The sequence below is a fragment of the Hippoglossus hippoglossus genome, chromosome 18, assembly GCF_009819705.1.
Source record: "Hippoglossus hippoglossus isolate fHipHip1 chromosome 18, fHipHip1.pri, whole genome shotgun sequence".
Classification (NCBI taxonomy): Eukaryota; Metazoa; Chordata; class Actinopteri; order Pleuronectiformes; family Pleuronectidae; genus Hippoglossus; species Hippoglossus hippoglossus.
This window is the reverse complement of record NC_047168.1, coordinates 11,565,814-11,583,158: the sequence shown is the minus strand read 5'-3', so window position 1 is coordinate 11,583,158 and position 17,345 is coordinate 11,565,814. Positions and strand designations below refer to the sequence as shown.

The 17,345-nt window shown below is 46.0% G+C and overlaps 1 protein-coding gene and 1 long non-coding RNA gene across 6 annotated transcripts in view; one reads left to right on the top strand and one right to left on the bottom strand.

The window, feature by feature from the left end:
- LOC117779280 overlaps positions 1–7,687 on the bottom strand; it is a 55,755-nt gene extending 48,068 nt beyond the window's left edge. The window contains exon 1 of the long non-coding RNA XR_004616974.1: positions 7,390–7,687. This is a non-coding gene — a long non-coding RNA (uncharacterized LOC117779280). The remainder of the gene's footprint in view (positions 1–7,389) is intronic.
- A 3,860-nt stretch (positions 7,688–11,547) lies between these two features.
- Positions 11,548–17,345, top strand: part of pcdh7b (protocadherin 7b) — a 102,442-nt gene continuing 96,644 nt past the window's right edge. For 3 of the 5 annotated variants that reach the window (XM_034615322.1, XM_034615321.1, XM_034615323.1), the window contains exon 1: positions 11,549–15,572. In XM_034615322.1, coding sequence (XP_034471213.1) covers positions 12,495–15,572 — 3,078 coding nt within the window. In that variant the 5' untranslated portion in view covers positions 11,549–12,494. Of the gene's footprint in view, positions 15,573–17,345 lie in introns of all 5 variants that reach the window. The other 2 variants (XM_034615326.1, XM_034615325.1) reach the window with 1 other exon arrangement.

Genomic DNA, 17,345 nt, shown 5'->3' with positions numbered 1-17,345 from the left:
TGGTTTGGTGTCAAGGTTTGAGATTAATATGATTTTGAGTCAGAAAAAAGAACAGTTGATAATCTTTGTAATTTTTTCAGAGGCAGGTAAGATATATATATATATATATATATATATAGAAATAGGAAATATAGCAGGCCACTTTGAGCTGAAACCGTAATCTTAGATAATCTATCGATCAACCCTGATGATCGCATTAATCCTGGCAAATCACTGTCATCGATACCACCACATAACGGATCGCTATACCAGTGGAGGAGAAATATATGCCATCCTGAAATGTTACTGTACTGCAGGGGGTTTTATACAAGGCTACAAGTGAGTCAGCGGCAACTTAACAATAACTGTGAATTGCAGAAAACACAAGATATAGATCATCACGGATATTCGGAGATGAATCATCGTTGAGAAGGCCGTCCTCCCGTTTGAGCTCGTGAGGAGAGAGAAGCTAATGACGCAAACAGGATGTTGCAGACTCTCAATGCGAGTGCCAAGTAAATAGTTCAAGCTTTCCAGATTCTGGTTTTTGAACCAGATCCTGACACTCGATTGTTGACAGCTGTGTGGTTAGTGAAACATACCACCAAGCAAACAATAACAACAGCCAATGTGAACACTTCAGCAATTATTATCTGCTGGTTTGATCCTCTTGAACGCAACAAGGAATTGTCTACTAATTAGTTGTAGTTTGGCTGCCGACTCGCATATGTCTGTTTTATCGGAGCAGAGGCCTGAGACGTGCTTCTTTGTTTTATTTTATTTTTTTCTTTACCGGCAATCTTAGGCAGGGCTCCATGCTGGTTTGGGGTGTTATTCATTGAAAATCAATATTTTCCATTTCTGAGGATGCAGAATGAATTATTACTGAGATGAGCATTGTGGAGAGATTGAAGGCTTAGTCCGAGGCATCACTCATCTCCAGACTTTCACAAGGACATTTACTTCTTCCCCCCTTTGGAGTTAACTCAGCGAACACGGCTCTCCCTTTTTCTCACCACTGTCAGGGCACATATCACCCTCCGTCCTTAAGACTATATCTCACAGCAGCAGCAGCTAGGAAGAGATGCACACATTTGAATGAATGAGCCACTTGAATTCCTCAGGACTTCGGACATTAATATCCTTTCGGTGGCTAGTCCTCCGGGGGGGCTGGGGTTATCAGATTCTCTCAAGTCCTCACTTTAGGCGGGCCGGGCGAAACTGCCATTTTTAACGAACGTCTCTGAAGAATGCCAACCGTGTAATTCCACGATGACCTCGAATCCTTTTCGGAAATGATGAGCTAAGCATAGACACTCTCTAATTAACGAGCCACTCACAAAAGAGACGAACAAATTATGGAGCCAGTTTGAAATGTCAAGATAACCAATTATCAAATAAAAATGGCCATTAGGTAGTTCCTTCTGGCCACAGAGAAACCACCTGAAATAATGAGAGAAGCCCGGGCAGAATGGCTTTTTAGACATTGTCATAGAGAAGTATTAGATTAGCCATAAATGTAAGACACCTTAGGGACAGGATTTGGCCCCATAGATTTCTCAAGTATCCATACCATGAAATGAAGGCTCATTGGTCTCTTAAATGATGGATGTGCCACCCATGTAATGATATTTTGAATGTCAGTTAAACATTATTCTCTTCTTATTTGCCATTGACATTAAACTGACCCTTTAGCGACCTCATGCTATGTGGCATGTGGAAAACGTCAATGTAAATGACAGTGGTTCACTGGGGGGGTCAGAGCCCCCAGAGACTTTACCTCAACCCCATCCAACACTGACAAGCATGGACTGTATTTAAAGAGGGACGACATGACTGCTCCCCAGAAAAGACACCAAGGCCTTTTGATCGCCCCCTGGTGGCTGGCTGCAGTATAGGTCATTACTCCTTCCATGTCATTGTAAGTAGTTCTTACGAGACTGATGTGGTTTTTCATATTAAGTTTGGTCTTAATTAGTTTAATTAAATCAGAAACGTCATGATTGACAGCTGACAACTCAATCCCCCGATCACTACCGGCTCCAAATGACATCATCGGCAGCCAAGTTGGCAGCGTTCACATTCAGGATATTTTTGGCTTAATTTATGGATAGACAGAGGAAGTACAGACACAACGTCCATCTTTGTACAGGGATTACTAGGAGGAGTGGATCAATGCCTAACATTTCATCCATCCATCCATCCCCCTTATCCCCTGGAGGGTCGTGGGGTTATTTCCCACCTCTACAGTAAAGCCTTCCCCTTAAAGAAGCATATTGACGACCGTGAGATGCTGAACTATCACAGAGTTAAAATGTTTCAGGTGTTCACAAACACAATGTCGCCCTCAAACATTCCGATGCCCCCCCGGTTAATTGACCTCGGCGTATTAATTCTATTCACTTTGGTTTTGTTTGCAATTCTGTCGGCTTCACAGATGATAATCGCTCCTGACAAAAGCTACCGAGACCTTCACTGTTCTACAGACAGGACCCAGGAGATAGACATCATGTTTTAGTGAAGAATGGACTTCTGAGTGACTGGCAGATACCTCGCCGAGACAGAGAGCTCTGGCGGCGCTCCAGCGAGGAAGAGAGAGAGGAAGAGAGTGTTTTTCTCAGAGCAAAGGTAGGATTCAATGAGAGCTTCACCGGAGAGGATGAGATGCCCTTTCTGTGTGCGATGAAGGATGGACATGAGGGGTGGGGTGGGGGGGTTGGGGGGGAGAATGAGAGAGCAGGAGAGAAAAAAAAACACTGACGAAGAGAGAGAGAAAGGAGGAAACTTTTCAGTCTGTATTTTCCATTCAAAGACATTTTGACAGGGTAGAGCCCTGGGTAGAGGCAGGGAGTGGAGCCATTTTGAAGTCTCCTACCGGCAGCTTGAGGGAAGCGGGGAGCCAGAATAGATATATCTCGGGCTGCCTGGGTGTTTTTGTTTTTTTTGCCTCCTCCCACCACACTTTTCTTTCCTGTTTTTGACAGCCAGCTCCGAATCGCCGAGCAGGTGTCTTCTTATTTTCCGCCGAAACAGTGGGACAGTGCACACAAACACTCCGACGCTGTTCATAAACAGATAAACACACCCGCAGACCAGACAGACGGGCAAACACACACATACACAAACACAAACACACACACACACACACACACACACACATAAACATAGAGGTTGCACTCAAGTAGTAACTGTGCATTGGAAATGACTACCCTTGGCAAGGCAGCTGAGGATGAGGATGAGGAGCAATCTGTGACACAAACCGAGTGTCACAAAACAGAATCGCTGTATTCCCTCTAATGCATGCAAACAGCAGGCAGCCATTGACACAGGGCTAAGATTTAGTATGCTCTGCGATTTTTAGGTCACTAGAAAAGGGAGGGGTAATTCCTCCTTATTATTCCCCCTCAACATTTCCTAATAATGTGGCCAGTGTTGCACGCTCCAGCTGGGGTATTTTCCCCCCGTCCTTATGGGGCGGGTCGGTCGGGGGTGAGGAATTAGCGTGGGTCTTTGTGCCCGACTCCGCTTTCAAGTGTCTGATTTTCAAGGCTCTTTCTCTGCGGCCGATTGCCGAGCTCGTCGGGGATCAGCGGGGGTGGAGGGAGGAGCATGGAGTGTTGACACTGGTATTATCACAATACAAGTAGCCTCGGAACACATTCGCTCCAAAATCAATCCATTCATTAGCTGCCGCGGCCGCCCTCGTCCCATTGAAGGGGGCCTGTGAATGGCCGCTTTGAGAGGGGCAGCTTTTGAAGTCTGAGGGTCTTTTGAGAGGAGGGTGTCCCTCGTGTCCCTCGTGTCCCTCGTGTCACTGGTGTCAGTGATTAAGTTGTGACTGTGCGGGGGTGACTAATGCCCACAATGTATATGCCCCTTGTACTGATGGGGCATGATAGAGGGCCGGCACTTGTAAACGCTCAGTTCCTCTGAAAGCTCATGATTACAGAGTGAAACACCAGGTCAATGAAATAATAAAGAACAGATATGATCAAATATCTAATATATAATTGATTAATTTAAATCAACGATGTTTAAAAAAAACAACAGTTAGCCCAGTTCAACCTTTATAAAGATGTTTTATAGCTATGTGCTTTTATTCAGTTGGGTTGTATTGAGCAGTAATTCAATATCGTGTCAGGGATTACAATTGAACTTTTAGGTATTATAGTAGAGCTACTACAGACACTCTATTACTAAGATAATTTGGGCAAAAAGTATTGTAACTAATTACTTTTGCTCACAAACAATATGAAAAGTAATGACATTTGCAAATGGTGATATATCACAAGTAATTGATTACAAGTGACGCCCAACAATGTCACATCTAAAGACATCTACTACAACCAAAGTCAAATTCATTATTACCCATGTAGATCACTGAATGTGACTGACAGGCCCCTGCAACATCAGGCCAACTGCCGTCAATTCAATTCTTCTTTCCATCATCTCTGAAATCCTTGTTTCTTGGTCCTTTACATCGTTGGCATGACTCACGTGTGTGAATTCTCAATATTACGACACTGGCCTCAGCCTGTGTTCTTTCAGGAGTGAGATTTTTGACACATTTGGAGCCAGAGACACCCTCCAGATCGAGAGCATACCCGTGGACATGCTTATTAATATTGCAAAACCAAACCAGCTTGGTATCAAATCAACGGCAAATATGACTGAAATGCTCTCACTGGGTTTTATATTCGTATTTCGTGAATGAGAACAAGACACACCGGTTTCCCTTTTCATATTTAAAGCGTGGCGCCATCCATTTTACCCCCTGTGACTACTTGAATGATCCGGGCATATTGAAACTTTCTAAAGCAATTCTATTGTGCATTGTGATCTCTTCAGCAGTTCGCACAAATCCCAGAGGGAGAAGGCAGAACAAGGCTTCGGGAGTCTCAAAATAGCAACTCGCCAGAGGGAGTTGGAGAGAAAAAGGGCTCGCTGAGCTACACCACCACGGTGCTGGACGCTTCTTCTCTGTGCTGTTGAGTCACTCCTTGTTGATGTTTCTCCCTGCCGTTCAAAGTGGAGGATGGGTGACATATTACCTCTCGGGCAGCACTACAAAGAGCTGCCGAGGAGAAGAGTGGCCTGGCTGGCTGCCCGCCCGCCATCGGCCCCGACTTTTTACACATTCTTGATGAATGGTTGTATTTCTCTCCCGAGGCCGTGCAGCCAGAGAGCACACAGGGACGGGCTCAACTGGGGACAGAGGTGTCATACGAGGAGAAACCTACACGTAGGCATCGGAGGTGTGAATCAATTACCGCTCCTGCATATGCAAAGGTTCATATTGTTACAAGCAGGTAGAAAGATACGGACAAAAACGCGCACAGAGGTTATATTTTCCTCCAGAAAATGTGAGAATAGAGCACGAGACTGGAAAATACAAATATCTCAGGATGATAAAGAGGTGTCATACACGTAGAAGACGCCAACATAGATTCAACTTGGAAAGACAAGACGAGAATCAAGGGCTTATGGAGGACGCTGGTGTCAATGGGCTGTAAAGAAAAGTAGACAGACAAATTCATGTTTCATCTCCTGCAGCTCTACTCAGGCACCACCCCTCGCTTGAATGTTCTCCTGCTCTGGAACACTCCAGAAACTTCCTGGAATATTGGGTCCACGTTCTTTCCAGAGTTTGCCTTTTGCATGTCTGAAAACAGCTTTATACTCGTGTTTTTCTCACTTTTCTCAAAATTATCTGAGCCAACAAAATAGACTCCTTTTGATACATGGTCCAACTTCATTTGGAAAATGTTCCCCTCCTGTATTTTCAGGTGACATCTCTATGGAAATCAGTGTCATCTCCTGATATGCCAATTGTAACAAACGTTCCATCATAAGGTGGCACAATTTATTTGTTAACTATCTGCTTTAATGCAACAGTATCTCTCCATTTCTGATTTTCATCTCCGTACAATATGAAAAAAAAACGTGAAGCATCTCAAAGTTAATCTGTCAATGTGTGTGTCACTTCAAATGATCCCTTTAGAAAACAGACAGAAATATCTGATGGCTGGCTGGCAAACTGCTAACATCATGGTAACTGCAACACCTCCGGATGCCAATTAGCAGGGCTTTTTCTTATTTATATATTTTTTTTCCAGCGACAAAAGGAGCGACTCGCAATAACACCGTTTGAATGCGGGTTCTCACAGCCGAGCGAGACATGTGAAAGAGGTCAATGGCGGCCAAATCACCTGCATTCAAATGAAAAAAAACCTGCAAATTATCTTAGAGGTGTCAAGAAACGGCAGCAACAGAGAGGGAAGGGAAATTGTGGTCGTGTCGCACAGACATCGGAGACAAATGGAATTAGGTGTAAGTTCAGTCATGAAGAAAACTCCAAGCCACACCTTGTCTACTTCAATTTACCTCTGTCCTTTTAGTTTAAAGCTAATTCCAGTCTTACGCTTGTGTGTGTGTGACCAAAGTGTGTATGACTAAGCACCAGTTTAGATGTCAAACAGGTAAATATAGTCAAACACTTTCCAGCTCTTTCCTCGGCTCCTCCTGGTCTGTGCTTCTGTGCATTGTACCATCCCATCTACAGCAGAGTCAGACTGCGTGCTCGGAATTAAAATACAACTATCCAGGATGATACTTCTGAACTGCAACATTTGTCATCGGTACGTTTTATTCTTACAGAGCCTGTAGTATTGACCTTGAGAGCTGTGTGTTGTTGCCATATGGATTTTGATGATCCATAAAAGTGTGACTGAAACACTGCTACGTATTGCATCTGGCTTTAATTAGCCAAAACACATACGGTAAAACATCAGGCTCATTCGTTAGAACATATGTCCCTTATGTTGCGATCCCAGATAAATTAACTTTTCCGGTTCCAGAGGTTTCTCATATGACCAAATCAACATGCAAAACTTTCATGAAGATCTGTGATGGTGATTTGGCTCAAACCATTAAATTTCCAACCCAACACAACACCAACAACTACAACAAAACACAGACAACTGAAACAACTACAGCCAGTACAGTGGATTTAGATATAATCTCCCGGAGCAACATCTTGCCGGGGATGAAGGCCCCAGGGTTTACATGGTGGTTGTGCAAGTTAACTTGTGTTTCTTGTTAAACGTGCAACAGTTAAATTAATAGTCTCCCTTCATTACAAGTGTTATGCTCTATTAGTGTATATTGTACAATAAAGGATTTGTGATGTTATGATAGTGCATTATAAACACACTATAAATACGATGGGGGGGGGGGGTACCATGCAACAAACTACAACTCCCAACAAATTCATTATGCTGCTTTAGTTTCACTCTTTACATTCAAGCGACACACACACAACCACACACGCACGTGCACACACACACGTCTCCTTCCTCGCGCACGCACCCACACAGAGCGAGCCTGATATTTAAATAAATCCAAACTCACCTGGCTGCAGATGTGTCTTGTACCTGGAAGGACACGTGTTCGGACCCCTCCAGCTTTTTCTTTACATAAACCAGTCTCTCCACTGCCGGGTAGAAACCATGCGTGCGTGCGTGCGCGGTGCGTCTGGAGCTGGAACAGGTGCGCGCTCCGGAACAAACTCCTGGAGACGCGGAGGACTCTGTCTCCTTCCAGCTGTTCAAACATGGCGGATATAAAGAGACCCGGATTGAATATGTGCAAACTTCTAACTAACTTTAAACAAATGACCTCATTTGAAGCGTGTAGCAGAAAAAACACAGCGCGAGCTGTCAGCGCCAGGTGGGCTCGTTAGAGTGACGTAGGGATGTGACGTCAGCCCACGTCATCTGCTGCTGTGGTGGAGCTGAACTATATGAGTCATTTATAGACATGTAGATAGAAGATAGAAGTGTTGATATATATCCAGACCCATAGTTATATTGTTAAATGTCTCATGATTATGCCGTTTAAGGATTAAAAAGCTAATTGAAAGGTTGTGGTTTTAAACTCTGCTTTAAAAACTCGATCAGCAGCAAAACATTGTAAATATCCGAAGTGACAGCTCCCAAAAGTGTGTTGATCGCCACCTGGTGGCTGGCTGCAGTAAAGGCAATAAACTTTGCCTCCTCCATGTTAGTGGATGGGACGTGGACCACACAAAAAAAGGTCAAAGCACACGTCAAATAAAAAAAACCTGCAGCAGACCAGTGTGTGAACATTTAGGCTAAAATTTGGCTGGGTCATTTTCTTGGCTGTTCCATGATGGGTCCCACACGGTTCTTGGTTGAGCTGTAGCCAAACCAGGCCTATATATGTTCACACTGTGGCAGCTTATTGGCAATTTTTGCACTCCACAGTTGTGATATTAAGCTGGATACTAGCAGGTTGTGCAGAAACTTGGCATGATTACAAATAAATCTTATTAAATGATAACATCTCCACATATTTGGACTATTAAATGTTGCTGGAGACGCAACTTTCCCCATCTGGCAACACTGCACGCTGCACATGAAGCCTGGTGTTAGTTTGGCGATTGCAACACCTCTGCTCACCAGCTACAGTGACACCTGAATGTAAGGTAACTGATCGATTTATTATCATACGTTGTTATCGATTTGTTACGTTATATAATTGTGTGATTGACGATGAGGAAGACGAAGACTTGGATACTGGTGGAATGTGTCAAATCAAATCAATGGCGCCAACCTGTCGTAACAATGAGGGAGTTTCTTGCCTCGACAGTGCAATCAGTCATTTCAATACCTCTGTCCTCCCCAACGCTGGACAGCAGACGTGCCATTTCATTGTTGACAGCCGACATAATTGCAACTCAGTGTCACAGCACAATAATAAGCAGTAACTAACATAAATGGGACAGGCAGACTTCCCTGCTCTTATTGTGTTTATAGAATGGAAACCATTAATTCAGCAGACTGTGCAATCATCTCACCTTTTTCATTTTCTCTCCCCACATTTCATCAACACCTTCTCGATTGTCTATGCATGAGCAAAATGATGTGAAGAAATAGTTTTAAGTGTATTCGGAAGTCAGAGCCATTTTGCTTTCCGCCCATTACCTAATATTTGCATGATATTTATTAACAAGGAAAAGATTCAGTCAGAAAATTACTTTTTGGGCACAGACAGAGGGACGGGGGGCGGGGGGGAGCGATGTATCATCTCTTATCAGAAATTCTTTTAATTTTCTGCTATCAGTCATTGTGTGGGAGTATGAATCACTTTTTTCTTTTTTTTTTTGGGAACATCTCGTTTTCAAAACACCTCGTTTTCACTGATGAGGTCTTCGTGAAAGGCACCGAGAGCCGCGGCTCATTTTAAACCACTCACCCACTTCAGAGCGAGATCGATGCTGCACACAACTACCATAATGATTTTCAGTGATGATTTTTGAGCCTTGATCTTTATGCTTCTGATAGTAAACACACCACCTCAGAATCGCCTTCACGCTCAGTTCCACTCTGCGTCTTGTTATCGCAGAGGCCCTGGGACACATGGGGTCATTACTGGTGATGCTGGTGGACTCTGGTTTGATCCAGTCACTCAGGAAAGTGTTTCTCTGTCTTTTGGGGGGTTTTGTTAGTTATACACATGTATAACGGGAATCATGGGTTAACTATCTAGATACAAATCTGTATTTGCTGAAGCTCTTTTAAAACTACATGCCAGTATTTGTTTCTGATGTATGCTTTGCAGTTTTTAATGTCATATGTTGGTACTATACTGTAAATACATCTGTGACAGTTTTAAGGCTAAACTAGTCTGGATAAATAACCCAAAAGTAATTTAAAATATACATAACACTGGGCCTAAACCACTGATGGTTGCTAGGTAACGGGACCCACACTCATTGGGTTACAATTTGTAACCCAATGAGTTTAAATGTATATTTTAACCCTTTTCCCTTATCATTAACATAAAATATATTAATTCAATAAGCCTACAACATTAAGTGGAAAAAACATAATCATGTGTATCATGCTGCTATGATGCTAAAAAATATTCTAATTTGATTTGTGATGATTAAACCTGTCTCTTTACAATCATACATATTTAAAGTAACACGTAAATACACACATACCCCTCCTATATTCAACTATCATTATGTATGTAACTACTTTACATTAAAGTTAAATATAAGAGACTCTAACTATAGCTGGAAAATAACCTTGATAACCCAGCATCACTGGATTCACTTCATCTCTGCTGCACTCCAACCTTTTGGGAGGGTTCTGATTTTAATGTGACGATAGAGGGCGCTAGTAAGCAAGGATACGGCCTCTGCAGGAATTCAGACAGTCGTCTGAGAGAGATGCAGCTGCTGAGACTGGCTCCCTCTCCTCCTCCTCCTCCTCCTCCTCCTCTCCCACTCCTTCACTCACTCATTACACTCGTTTACTGTATAATTTCATAGACACACACATTACGCGCCGCACTGTCCCAGTGTTACAACCGCATCCCCAGACCCAGATTACAGAGAAGGAAATACGCTCCTGCAGTCACATTTAAAGCACTATTTTAATTTGACAGTTAACATGTGCAAAATACGTGTTGCAGGATCGTGATGAATCCACGCAAGCACCGCAAAAGTGCTCAGTTGCCTCCTCTTTGCTGTGTGCACTCCTTAGAAGAATGTGTGCAGAATGCCCGCCGTGCATCACAGGGATGTTTGCTCAATACTGTACCCATCACACACGCACACACACGCATTTGGAGGGCAGCTGTGTTAGGACACACACCGCACACAGGGTGCTGGGTTTGCGCAGTGGCCGCGTAAGGAAACCCAATGCTCGGATAAAGGATGGAGGGGGTGCGTAAAGGGGGGGGGGGGGATTTCTGCCTTTTATTCATCTTTATAATAAAAAATGGATCCAGAGTCTAAACAGATTCCTGGATGTTGAGTGGACACGGCAAGACGCACGGGCTGAGAGACGTCGAGCCCGCTGCTGCTGCTGCTGCTGCGCCACAGAGCGCAGCCACCGGCGACCACACGCATACATGTCAGTGTTAACCACGGGGAAACCACAGCACTGCGCACACAGCCGTGCCCGTCCCGACTCCCCTGTCCTGCAGAAAGGCTGCGTGCTGTGCGCTGCCGGACAGACATTTGGAAGAGCTCTCATATCGTACGCGTAAAAGTTGCACTGTGAATGTGCCACACACGGAATCTCTTGCAGCAGCAGCATCGCTCCACATAGCGCAGGCTGCAAAATGTAATAATACCACGTTGGCTTTTTATAAAGGGAAAATACATGAAATTGTTTTTTTTATTGTGCAATTCGCCACATCCAGGAGGCATAAATGTGAAGCAGCCGAACTGCGCTGTGCAAATTCCCGAGCCACGTCCCCTTTTTTTTTTTACCGGTGGACACGACCCATATTATAAGGCAGCTTTACACCCCCACTCTTATTTCTGGTCAAAATAATGTCTGCCGGCCTCAGGACCCGGCGATCAACACTAAAGTCGGACCCTGTTTAAGTGCGCTGCTGCTGCTGGGTGAGAAGGAACCGGAGGGGGTGGTGAGAGAGAGAGAGAGAGAGAGAGAGAGAGAGAGAGAGAGAGAGAGAGAGAGAGGGAGCGAGAGAGAGGGAGAGAGGGAGGAAGAGGGAGAGAGAGAGACTGCAATATCATTTGTGGATCCCTCTCACAGTGCTGCAGATAGGGGCTGCCAACACATGCGGCGCGTCTGCAGGTGACGGAACAGGCAGAATACACTGGACGCACTGAGGAATTCAAGCAACGTTTAAAAAAAGAACTACAACGGATTTACATTTTTCTCAAGTTTTTTTGTGTATTTTTGTTTTTCGAAAAAACAACGCACCCCTGAATCTTTTTTTTTTCGTGCATTGTGGAGTTGGCTCGCAAAAAGAAAAAACAGGAGAGAGAACTATACAAGCCCTGTTGGTTGCAAGTGACTCGGAGGTGAGAGAGAGACAGAGAGAGAGAGAGCAGCGGTAAAGGAAGCCGGACAGGTGATTTCACATCCACGTCCTCGGAGAATCGGAGAGTTGATGAGTTTGGAAACTGCACGCGCGGGCATTTAAATGATCCTCTGACATATGTGGACATATCGTCGGCACGGAGGAATATTTGCAGCCTCACCCGCACAGGAAAAAGGAGATTACAACCACAAGCTGTGCGTAAAACGGCGCGACGTGGACCGATGACACTTTCTGGTGATGTGACATTTGGGCTTTTACGCGCATAAATCCACATAGGCCCGTTCGTGGCACCGTCCAGGGCGCACGGAGCCTCCCTGGTGTGCGTGTGTGTGTGAGTGTGTGTGCGTGAGTGTGTGGTATTTTTTCTTTTTCAACACCATTGCGGTTTTTCTTTTACTAACACAAGAAAAGAGCAAGCCAGTGCCGGAGGTGGAAGAGGCAGAGGAGAGAGGGAAGCCCGTGCACTTGCTGCTTTTCACTGCAGCAGGAGCGATGTCGGAAGTCGTCCAGAGGATGAAGTCTTTGCGCAAACCGAGGGCTTCGCTCTGAATGAAAAACGATATTCCGGACTTTCCATCAGTGATTACATTTCTTTTTTTAAGGGACATTTTTCTTCAAGCGGAACCATGAGGACTACTGGTGCAGTGGACTATTTGTACTATTGCCTGCTCATCCTGCAGCTTGTGAATCAGCCCGCCGCCAAGCAAGTGCTCCGGTACCGCCTGGCCGAGGAGGGACCCGCCGATGTCAGGGTGGGAAACGTCGCCGCCGACCTGGGCATCGTCGCCGGGTCCGGAGAGGTGACATTCACGCTGGAGTCGGGCTCCGATTTCTTCAAAATAGACAACATCACAGGTGAGCTCAGCACCAACGAGCGGCGGATAGACCGCGAGAAGCTGCAGCAGTGCCAAATGATATTCGATGAGAACGAGTGTTTTATAGATTTCGAGGTGTCAGTCATCGGACCAGCCCAGAGCTGGGTCGACCTGTTTGAGGGGAAAGTCATCATATTAGACATCAACGACAACACCCCGTCTTTCCCATCCCCTGTCCTCACACTGTCTGTGGAGGAGAACAGACCCATTGGAACCCTGTATCTGCTGCCCACCGCCACAGACAGGGATTTTGGCAGAAACGGAATAGAGAGATACGAGCTCATCCAGGACAATGGCGAGAACTCGAGGCGCCTGGGCTCCAACGGGGATTCGTACTCGGGGGGGAAGAGGAGGTTTGACGAAGGAGCGAGCAGGAGCAGCGTATTTGAACTGCAAGTTGCTGACACCACCGATGGAGAGAAGCAGCCTCAGCTCATCATTAAAGGGGCCCTCGATCGGGAGCAGAGAGACTCCTACGAGCTCACGCTGCGCGTCAGGGACGGAGGAGACCCCCCTCGCTCCTCTCAGGCCATCCTCAGGGTGATGATAACTGATGTGAACGACAACAACCCTCGGTTCGAGAAGAGCGTGTACGAGGCGGACCTGCCGGAGAACAGCTCCCCGGGGGCCCCCATCCTCCAGCTCAAGGCGGCGGATGCAGACGTGGGGGTTAACGGTCAAATAGAGTATGTGTTCGGGGCAGCCACGGAGTCGGTGAGGAGGCTGCTGAGGTTGGATGAGAGCACGGGGTGGCTGAGTGTGCTGCACCGCATTGACCGTGAAGAAGTGAGCCAACTGAGGTTCACGGTAATGGCCCGTGACCGAGGCCAGCCGCCCAAAATGGACAAGGCTACTGTGGTGTTGAACATTAGGGACGAAAACGACAACGTCCCTGCCATAGAGATACGGAAAATTGGACGCATTTTCTTAAAAGACGGTGTGGCCAATGTGGCTGAGGACGTGGTGGTGGACACACCCATTGCCTTAGTACAGGTGTCGGACCGTGACCAGGGGGAAAACGGTATAGTGACCTGCACCGTGGTAGGGGATGTGCCCTTTCAGCTCAAACCAGCCAGTGAAATGGAGGGGGAGCAGAATAAAAAGAAGTATTTCCTCCACACGTCTGCACCACTGGACTACGAGGCCACACAGGAATACAATGTGGTTATAGTGGCTGTGGACTCTGGAAGCCCCAGTCTGGCAAGTAATAACTCTGTTATCGTCAAAGTCGGGGACACTAATGACAACCCCCCTATCTTTAGCCAGAATGTGGTTGAGGTGTCATTCCTAGAAAACAATGCCCCTGGGGAGAGGGTGACAACAGTGGCAGCCATTGACGCAGATAGTGGGAAGAATGCTGAAATTGCCTATTCCCTTGACTCATCAGTAAATGGGATTTTCTCCATCGACGCAGACAGCGGAGACATCCGAGTAAACACCATTCTGGACAGAGAGCAAACGGAGCGCTACGAATTCAAAGTGATAGCCAAAGATAAGGGCGTAAACACCCTTCAGGGCTCTGCAACAGTGGTTGTCCTTGTGGCCGATAAAAATGACAACGAGCCAAAGTTCATGCAGGATGTGTTCACCTTCTATGTCAAAGAGAACCTTGAGCCAAACAGCCCCGTTGGCATGGTTACAGTCATTGATGCAGATAAAGGCCAAAATGCAGAGATGAGTCTTTTCATTGAGGAGGAAGAAGAGATCTTTTCTATTGAAAATGACACTGGGACTATTTTCTCCACCCTGTCTTTTGACAGAGAGCAGAAGACTACGTACACCTTCCGAGTCAAAGCTGTGGATGGCGGTGATCCCCCCAGATCCGCCACCGCCACAGTTTCACTCTTTGTCATGGATGAAAATGACAATGCACCGATGGTCACTTTCCCAATAAACAGCTCCTACACCCTTCTCCCCCCCTCCAGTAACATCGGAACAGTTGTCAGAACAGTCATAGCCACCGACACTGACACCGGCATCAATGCAGACCTGAACTACGGCATTATAGGGGGAAACCCCTTTAAGCTGTTTGAGATTAATGGCAGTTTTGGGGTTATTTCACTGGTGGGGAAGCTGGAGCTGAAGCATTATGGCCTCCACAGACTGGTGGTGCAGGTGAGCGACAGGGGGCAGCCTTCACAGACCACCACCACACTGGTTCACGTGTACGTTAATGAGACTCTTTCCAATTCTACAGTCGTGGAGGCCCAGGTGGCAAAGAGCCTGAGCACGTCTCTCAACACAAACATCGCTGGCGACCCCAACTATGATCTAAGCAAACAGCGTTTGAGCATTGTAATCGGAGTCGTTTCAGGCATCATGACAGTCATCCTCATCATTCTCGTTGTTGTCATGGCCCGTTATTGCCGTCCCAAGAATAAGAATGGCTACGAGGCCGGCAAGAAGGATCACGAGGACTTTTTTACGCCACAGCAGCACGACAAATCCAAGAAGCCCAAGAAGGATAAGAAGAAACAGAAATCTAAACAGCCGCTCTACAGCAGCATTGTCACCGTTGAGGCCTCCAAACCCAACGGGCAGCGCTACGACGGCGTCAACGAGAAGCTGTCAGACAGTCCAGGCATGGGCCGCTACCGTTCAGTCAACGGAGGGCCCGGGAGCCCAGATCTGGCCCGGCACTACAAGTCCAGTTCGCCGCTCCCCACTGTCCAGCTTCACCCGCAGTCGCCGACAGCTGGAAAAAAGCACCAGGCAGTTCAGGACCTGCCCCCTGCCAACACCTTTGTTGGCACCGGAGATAACATTTCCCTTGGATCTGACCACTGCTCTGAATACAGCAGTCAAACCATCAACAAGTACAACAAACAGGTAAGAAAGAAATGTCTTTTTCTCCCCCCCCTCCACTACTCTTAAATGTCTTCTGTTTCTTCCTCTTAGTGTTCTCTCTACCATAATGCTTTCTGACAGGGCTAGTCTCAGTAGTCTTGTCGCCTTTATGGTGCTAATGTGTGTCAAGTTAGCGGTATTGATCTGTTGTGGTTTGGAGTGCCATTCACATGTAATATTGAAAAGGGAAGAGTGAGGTTTAGATTAGCCACGGAAGGGGTTTTGTTACCACTCGACCAAAACACGTCCAACTTTTTTCACTTTCATCGCGGCGTGTGTTGAGGCTGCCTTGGCAAATATGTGTCCGACTGTTCTCGACAGCTCACATAAGGGTTTGGTTTTACAGCTATTCTTTCCCAGTGGGGGAGTGTGGCAGGGGTCTGGCCACACTCCCCCGCCTTAGCCATGTCAGGCCCTGCCCTGCTCCCTGTCTGTGACAAGGCTACCTTTTCTTCTCAAGTAAGGGGGGGGGGGGGAGAGAGAGAGAGAGAGAGAGAGAGAGAGAAATAACAAAAGCAGAAAGGAGAGAAAGGTAGACGTAGGTTGAACGCAGCACAAACATGGCTTTGTAAGGTTGGTGAGTCAGTTTTACAGTCTTTGCCTGAGTGGGAACATCTGGCCAGGAAGTCATATTAACATTCTTCTGCACTTCAGGGTCTGCATCAATTCATTGACCTAGCAGTGAAATCTGACATTTTTATATCACCTCCCATATTAAGCCTCGGTTTTTTTTACTCCCTTATCTTTTTTCTTCGTATAAATGTGTTCTGCTCTCCTCCACCTGCCTCCACCTGCCTCCCCCCCCCCCTCTTTCTCTCTCATCTGCTAGTCCTGTTCTGTGTAGGTGGCACAATGTGGCATTCAAATTCCAGGAAATGTGCGCTTTCATCAGATCAGTCTTTATAAAAATTCGGCTGCTGTTTTTTTTTAGTTTTTTGCACTTTCAGGTGCAACAACGACTAAAAAAAGTTCATGCATAAACATGAAGTCATCTGATTTGCGTTTCCCCGGAAGCAGAACACTGTTGTTTTATGTGATTTCTATGGCGCTCTAATGAATTATTGATTCCTTCTTTTACTTGGTGTCAGCAGCTACTTCCTTTATAATCCTGGACTGTTTCTTTCTTTTCACTTTCGGTTTTTTATTTTCCTCTCGATATCTTTGTGTTTTTTATATTCTGTCCCTGCTGTCGCCCCCCCCCCCCCCACCTTCAAACTCTCCTCTGGCCCTGTGTAGTACATCCTTGAGTTCCTCGCCGTCTGCTGTCCCTCTGTCTTCCTTTTTCTCTCAGTGTTTTTCAGTCTCCACCACATCTTGCCCCTCACAATGCTGCTGTCTGCCTTTTGGTTTTTTTCCTGCAGTGGTTTCTTTTTTAATCTCCTCTCTCTATATATCCCTCTCGCCTCCCTCTTGCCTATGTCTCCTCTCAAATCATTTCACTACCCTTCTTCCTCTCTCTTCCCTAACAGCTTCTAATATGGTGTATTCACTGAGCTGCTTCCCAGGGTGTGAGGAGTGCTGTTGCTTTCCGATGTCTCGTGCATAATTAAAAGGGCACTCTATTTGCTGCTGCGGCAGCAGCATGTATTGTGTGTCACTATGCTCCACTTATATAATTATTTATTTACTCTCCACATTAAAGCTGCAGTAACTTTTATGGACTGTGCATTTGTTAGAATCCAGCGTCTCAGACAAAACCCAGTCTACACTGACCATAAAGAGTATTTTCTTGTGATTTGGGGGCACTTTGTTTGA